General features: G+C 46.9%; 1 protein-coding gene across 1 annotated transcript; it reads left to right on the top strand.

Moving 5' to 3' along the window:
• The first annotated feature begins 1,428 nt into the window (after window positions 1-1,428).
• Window positions 1,429-6,958, top strand: ODF4 (outer dense fiber of sperm tails 4). The gene is made up of 3 exons (XM_032280339.1): window positions 1,429-2,090; window positions 6,246-6,380; window positions 6,569-6,958. Exons 1-3 carry the CDS (start codon window positions 1,628-1,630, stop codon window positions 6,751-6,753), a joined length of 783 nt encoding a protein of 260 aa, XP_032136230.1. The 5' UTR covers window positions 1,429-1,627; the 3' UTR covers window positions 6,754-6,958.
• The last annotated feature ends 380 nt before the right edge of the window (window positions 6,959-7,338 follow it).

Below are 7,338 nucleotides of genomic sequence, written 5' to 3'. Positions count from 1 at the left end.
CTCACAATAAAGCTTTTCTTTTCTTAAAACCTAGTGCCCTAGTATTGGAGTATTGGCTGCTATGCGCATCAGGCAGTGAGCCCTCTGGCTTGCTAACAGTATCAGGTTCTTTTAAACAACAAGCTATTGTGGGGAACTAATAGAGTGAGATCTCAGGGAAGGTGTTAATCTGTTTACCAGGCATCTGCCCCCCTGACCCAAACACCACCCACTAGGCCTCTCACCTCCCAACACTACCACACTGGGGAGCAAATGTCAGCATGAGGTTTGGTGAGGACAAATTAACCATCTCAGACCACAGGAGGGCCTCTCACAGACCATTGCTCATACGTAAAGGGAGGCAGAAGCTGGAGGGAGGTAACAGATCCACAGTTCTGAGCTGTGGCCTGAGGAGAAGGATTTCCAGAGTTAGAGCTGATCGGGTGTGGTGGCTCACACCTGTAATCCCAGCACTTTGGGAGGCTGAGGCAGGAGAATCACGAGGTCAAGAGATTAAGATCATTCTGGCCAACATGGTGAAACCCTGTCTCTACTAAAAATACAGAAATTAGCCGGGCATGGTGGTGTGCGCCTGAAGTCCCAGCTACTCGAGAGGCTGAGGCAGGAGAATTGCTTGAACCTGGGTGGTAGAGGTTACAGTGAGCCAAGATTGCACCACTGCACTCCAGTCTGGCCATAGAACGAGACTCTGTCTCAAAAATAATAATAAAGAAAAAAAGAATTAGAGCTGAAGCCATGGGCCAGGCATGGTGGCTCACGCCTATAATCCCAATACTTTGGGAGGCCAAGTGGGGAGGATCTCATGAGGCCGGGAGTTTGAGACCTGCCTGGGCAAAATATCTAGACCCCATCTCTACGAACAATTGAAAAATTAGCCAGGCATGGTGGCACAATCTTATAGTCGCAGCTACTCAGGAGGCTGGAGTGGGAGAATCACTTGAACCTAGGAGTTCAAGGTTGCAGTGAGCCAAGGTTGTCCCACTGCACTCCAGCCTGGGCAACAGAGTAAGATCCTGTCTCTCTTTAAAAACAAAAAAACAAACAAACAAACAAACAAACAAACAAAAAACAAAAGCCAGGCACAGTGGCTCACACCTGTAATCCCAGCACTTTGGGGGGCCGAGGTGGATGGGTCACCTGAGATCAGGAGTTTGAGAGCAGCCTGGCCCACATAATGAAACCCTGTCTCTACTAAAAATACAAAAATTAGCTGGGCATGATGGTGTGTGCCTATAATCCCAAGTACTTGGGAGGCTGAGACATTAAAATTGCTTGAATCTGGGAGGCAGGCAGAGGTTGAGTGAGCCATTGTATTCCAGCCTGGGCAACAAAGCATGACTCAGTCTCAAAAAAAAAAAAAGAAAAAAAAAGCTGAAACCTTGGTTCCCCCCCACCCATCTCACTGTGCCCCAGGAAAATTCCGTGGCAGTTAGGAGAGGGACAACTGCACCGCTGAATGGGTTGGGGCCTTCTCTTGGATCAAGAGTCTCTTATTAGATCAAGGTCTCTTATTAGACTCCCTCATTCTTTCTCAGACCCCAGGCTCCATGGTGGCAGCTGATGAAAATATCTGAAAGATGAGAGACGACTTAGCCTGGAAGGGAACCGGGAGATAGTGGGAGAAGTGATGTTCAAGATGGATGCAGGGGACCCTAGGAATGAGTTCCCGAGGTCAGAAGGAGGAAAAGACCAACATCAGAGACCTGGAAAGGAAAGGAAGAGCAGGAAGGCCGGTTGGGGCAGAGGTGCGCTGGGACGAGATGGGAGACTGCCACCCTCCACCCACTCCCTCAGCAGTAGCACATCCTCAAACCAGCGCCGGAACTCTCTGCTGCCCTTTCAATGGAGAATCACACACAGCTTCCACTGGATGGCCCAGGTGTTGGCTTCCGAGCTCAGCCTGGCTGCCTTTATCCTACTGTTGGTCATGGCCTTCTCCAAGAAATGGCTGTACCTCTCTAGGAGCTCCTTCTACCAGCGCTGGCCTGAAGATGTCAGCAACAGAATCTACACATCAGCCCACATCATGTCCCTGGGACTCCTGTACTCCTGCAAATCCAGGAGCTGTTCCGATTTAGAGAATGGGAAAGGTGAGCCCCTTCCCCCCGCATCCCAGCCCAGGCCTCCAGCCTATCTTGGCCTCTATGTCTGCACCCTGGATGTGTTCTTGTTCCCTCTCTCTGGTCATCTTTATTTTTGGCCTGCAAGACGGTTCCACTGACACTGAGGCCTCCAATGATCATTTCTCGTCCCGTGGCCTGGCTAAATAGATTTGGTTGGTGCAATGGAAAATGTCACTGCTTTTGATAAGACCCAGAGCCAAATCTGTGTTTCTAAGAACGCTGTGAGAGAGCCGGGCATGGTGCTGCACACCCGTAGTCTCAGCTACCCAGGAGGCTGAGGCAAAAGCATTGCTTGAGGCTAGGAGTTTGAGTCCAGCAGCCTGTGCAACTTAGTGAGACATCTGTCTCTAAAAAAAAAAATAATAATAAAATAAAATAAAATAAAAATTGGGCCTGGCGAGGTGGCTCATGCCTGTAATCCCAGCACCCTGGGAGGCTGAGCGGGGCAGATCACCTGAGGTTGGAAGATGGAGACCATACTGGCTAGCACGGTGAAAACCCTTCTCTACTGAAATTACAAAAATTATCTGGGTGTGGTGGCAGCACATGCCTGTAATCCCAGCTACTCAGGAGGCTGAGGCAGGAGAATTGCTTGAACCCGGGAGGCAGAGGTTGCAGTGAGTGGAGATCGTGCCTTTGTACTCCAGCCTGGGCAGCAAGAGCGAAACTCCGTCTGAAAAGAAAAGGAAAAAAAAAAGTTGTGAGGGACATGGACTCTTAGCACAAGGGAATCACTCATTATGGGGGTTTCCTTAGGCTTGCCTTCCCAGAGCTTTGAGAGGACTTCTTGCAATATTCCCTCTCAGGCTCTGATCCCACACGCTTACCTTTCCTTCTGCCTCCAGCCTTGCATTTCTGGACCATTTTCCTTTTGCTACGTTTGGCTTCTGTCTTCCTTCCCTTCCTGAATTCTTGCAGCTGCTTCATTCCTTATTCTTGTTTGTTTGTTTGTTTTGTTGATGTTTTTAGAAACAGGGTCTCACTCTGTCACCCGGGCTGGAGTGCAGTGGTGCAATCATAGCTTACTGCGGCCTCAAACTTCTGGGCTCAAGGGATCCTCCTGCCTTTACTTCCTGAGAAGCTCAGACTATAGGCCCTGGCCACCACACCTGGCTCTTAGCTTCCTGAGTAACTGGGACTACAGGCACATGCCACCATACCTGGCTAATTTTTGTATTTTTAGTAGAGATGGAGTTTCACCATGTTGGCCAGGCTGGTCTTGAACTCCTGACCTCGTGATGCTCCCACCTCAGCCTTCCAAAGTACTGGGATTATAGGCGTGAGCCAACCGCCTAGCCTGTCTGTTATTCTTGTTAGTCTCTGGTTATACTCTTCCCTCACCCCTCAGGAATTGGGCATTCTTTCTCAGCTCCTGGGGAAAACCAGAGTTTTTGACCCTTATTTCCAATTTTTCACTCTCCTTAGCACGAAAAAATCACACAGCTCTTATTTTCTTCCATTATGAAAGTATTGTGTCCTTATAATAAATTTGGGGAAACAAAAGCTATCATTTATTGTACACTTACTCCATTTGTTCAATTCAGTCCTCAGTCCGCCCTAAGAGATAGGGATAATTGTCCCTATTTTACAGATGAGAACACTGGGCCTTAGAGAGATTAAGTACCTTGCTCAGAGTCATAAAGCTATTAGATTGAACCAAATGACATGCTAATATTTGACTGCTTTTCACCTACAAAAGGAACAATTTCATATGGATCAACCTAATATGGCAGATTTGGAATTGCAACGCAGGTGTGTCTGGCTCCAAAACTTATGTAAGTGCCTTGCTCTATGGAGCTACTCAAAGACGGCCAGGTTTTAAATTTTTATTCATTTATTTACTTATTTATCTGAGACAGAGTCTTGCTCTATCACCCAGGCTGGAGTGCAGTGGTGCAGTCTTGACTCATTGCAACCTTTGCCTCCCGGGTTCAAGCGATTCTCCTGCTTCAGCCTCCCAAGTAGCTGGGATTACGGGTGCCTGCCACCACGCCCAGCTAATTTTTTGTATTTTTAGTAGAGACAGGGTTTCGCCATGTTGGCCAGGCTAGTCTTAAACACCTGACCTTGTGATCTGCCCACCTCAGCCTCCCAAAGTGCTGGGATTACAGGTGTGAGCCACCATGCCTTGCCAGGGCTTTTTATTTTTAGTTGAACAAGTTTTGAATGATTTTGACATAGTTGTACTCATCCTTTAAAAACAATTTTACATTATTTAAAGTATGTTCATGTTTTGACTAATGCTAGGGATACATTCTGAGAAACTTATTGTTGGGTGATTTTGTTGCGTGAACATGACAGAGTATACTTACATAAACCTAGATGGTACGTATGTTTTTATTTATATGTATTATTTCATATGGAAAACTATATGTCTCAGCACTGTTACTGAATATCAATCATTTCCCCTACTTTATCTGCAATGCCAGTATCAAGTGCCAGATATCAGGTTTCTATATTTACTCCATTAATCTTACGGGATCACTGTTGTATATGTGGTCCATCATTGGCCAAAATATCATTGCGTGGCACATGTCTATATTTTTGTCATTTAATATATATTATTTAAACTTTTATGTTTATAATATGTAACAAACTTTCCTTATTATAAGATAATATTCAACTTAATAGATTTATCTTTTACTTGACTCTTTTATTTATTTTATTTATTTTCTTTTAGTCTAGTTACAGGTCTAGAAGCAATTTTTTTTTTTTTTTTCCGAGATGGAGTTTTGGTCTGTCACCCAGGCTGTAGTGCAATGGCACTATCTCAGCTCACTGCAACCTCTGTCTCCTGGGTTCAAGTGATTCCCCTGCCTCAGCCTCCTGAGTAGGTGAGATTACAGGCTCCCACCATCACACCCAGCTAATTTTTGTATTTTTAGTAGAGACAGGTTTCCCATATTGGCCAGGCTGGTCTTCAATTCCTGACCTCAGGTGATCCACCTGCCTTGGCCTCCCAGAGTGCTGGCATGAGCCACTGTGCCGGCCGAGCTTCATGTTTATCAGACATTTGTACTCCTCTGGAGAATTGCAGTTGAAATCCTCTGTCCATTTTTTCTGCTGAGATTCATTTGCATGCGGCTGAGTTTATCAAACAATCTCCATTATCAAGAATCTTGGCTTATTTAAGAAGTGAAAGCAGTATTTCATTGTTATTTCAAATGTGCATTTCTCTGGTTATTAATGGACCTGTACATTTTCTTGTATTTGCTCATGTTATTACGTTTCATCTTTTGTAAATCTTTTTTTCACTTAGGCACATAGACATCAAGTTATCTTGTAAATCTTTAGTTGATCTTGTTTGTTTGTCATTTTCCCCAGACAGTTTTAAGATGTGGACAAATCAGCCCATGTTTAAGCTGGCCAAGTTAAGCTTCAAACTGACTCTGGGGCTGGGCCTCGTCCTCACCATCTGGTTGCACCTGCCCTATCTGCCTGCTGTTCAGAAACTGCCCTCCTTCGGGTTGGTCGGGACCATCTTGAGCTTCTATGAAGGTGCCTCCTAGCTCTGGAAAAGTTCCTTTGTTCTCCTAGCCTGCATCTTCCTAGGCCCTTTTCCCTCTTCTTCCATTTTCTTTTGAGACAGTCTTGCTCTGTCGTCCAGGCTGGAGTTCAGTGGTGCGATCTCAGCTCACTGCAACCTCCGCCTTCTGGGTTCAAGCAATTCTCCTGCCTCAGCCTCCCAAGTAGCTGGGATTACAGGCACCTGCCACCATGCCCAGCTAATTTTTTTTTGTATTTTTAGTAGAGACGGGGTTTCACAATGTTGATCAGGCTGGTCTCAAACTCCTGAACTTGTGATTCACCCGACTCAGGCTCCCAAAGTGCTGGGATTACAGGTGTGAGCCACCATGCACAGCCCTCTCCCTTTTCTTTGGGGGTGGTGTGGGTGTTTTGTGGGTGGTGGGAGAACAGAACCAATAATTGAGTTACATCATTTCCTGGTCATAGGAGAGGTAGAAGTGGAGGGGTTGACTCCTGAAACCTCAGGGGCTAGCCACCCTGTGCGTGGTGATGTGGTTTGTGGCAGTAGCATAGCAGATGAGGAAGAACCCCCCTCATCCCCCTACCATGGGACTCTTGCATGACAATGAGACCTCTCTGCTTGCTGTCTCCTAGTCACTTTCATCTTCTCCACCCTCATGCTGTTCCCCATTAACATCTGGATCTTCGAGGTGGAGAGGAATGTATCCATCCCCATTGGCTGGAGCTATTTCATTGGTTGGCTGGTGTTTGTCCTATATGTCACCTGTGGTGAGTGGCCAGAGGGCCCTGGGGGAAGGAAGGGACATGGGTGGGTGAGGGCAGGGAGTGTGGAAGGAAGAGTGTGGCAATCTCCAGGGCTAGATTCTTAGGGTCTTATCTTCCCTTGGGCCTCACCCTGCTTGTCACTTTACCTCCCACTCACAAGTTTCCTCTCCCCCGTCCCTGTCCTTTCCCAGCGATCTTTTGCTACTTCAACCATAAACTTTTCTGGAGTCTGATTCTGAGCCACCCCAGTGGCGCCGTGTCCTGCAGCAGAAGTTTCGGCTCAGTAGAAGAATCTCCAAGTGTGCAGATGATCACAGACACCCCCATCATCCAGGAGGGAGTCTTGGATCCTGAGCAGAAGGATACACACCTGTGACCTTTTCTGAACTCCTGGCACCAAGTTCTGTCCATTCATCTGACCCAGTCTCCTCATCTTCCCCTCAGCCCTTGAATAGGTTGGTCCTCATTATTGCAAGGAGTGAGAAAGGGAGGACGTCGGGCCAGCTTTGCACTCCTCTGCTTTCTCCCTGCCTTGATTGAGCTTGAGTGATGTGGAATAAATTGTCCGTCTCTTCTTTCTCCTATTGGGCTGTTGTTGAGGCAAGCTGGAAGAGGAGGGAGAGGAAGGGAGAAAGAACAAGTTTGTCTTCCAGTTCTTCCTGCCCAGGAGTCTTTTGGCACCCGTTGGCGCCTAAACCTGCCCAACCTCTACTTATACATGAGCATACTTATACATGGGCAAACACCTCCGGAGAGCTAAGCCTCTTTTTACTTCTGTTACCCTTAACCCACCATTTGCTAGTTAGTGGGTGGAGGAGGTACGGCTGATTAGGAGAGAGATATCACTTACCACCTTGTTGGCTTAGGCATAGTGAAGGATTCAAAAGCCAAATGGCCCAAAGGTAAGAGGCAGATTAAACAATGAGCACACAATAGGAGTGTGGTCATCCCAGGTGTGTGT

This window comes from Sapajus apella, unplaced genomic scaffold, assembly GCF_009761245.1.
Source record: "Sapajus apella isolate SASKATOON/1434 unplaced genomic scaffold, GSC_monkey_1.0 scaffold12, whole genome shotgun sequence".
Classification (NCBI taxonomy): Eukaryota; Metazoa; Chordata; class Mammalia; order Primates; family Cebidae; genus Sapajus; species Sapajus apella.
The sequence above is the reverse complement of the archived record's forward strand: the minus strand, read 5'-3'. Positions and strand labels throughout refer to the sequence as shown.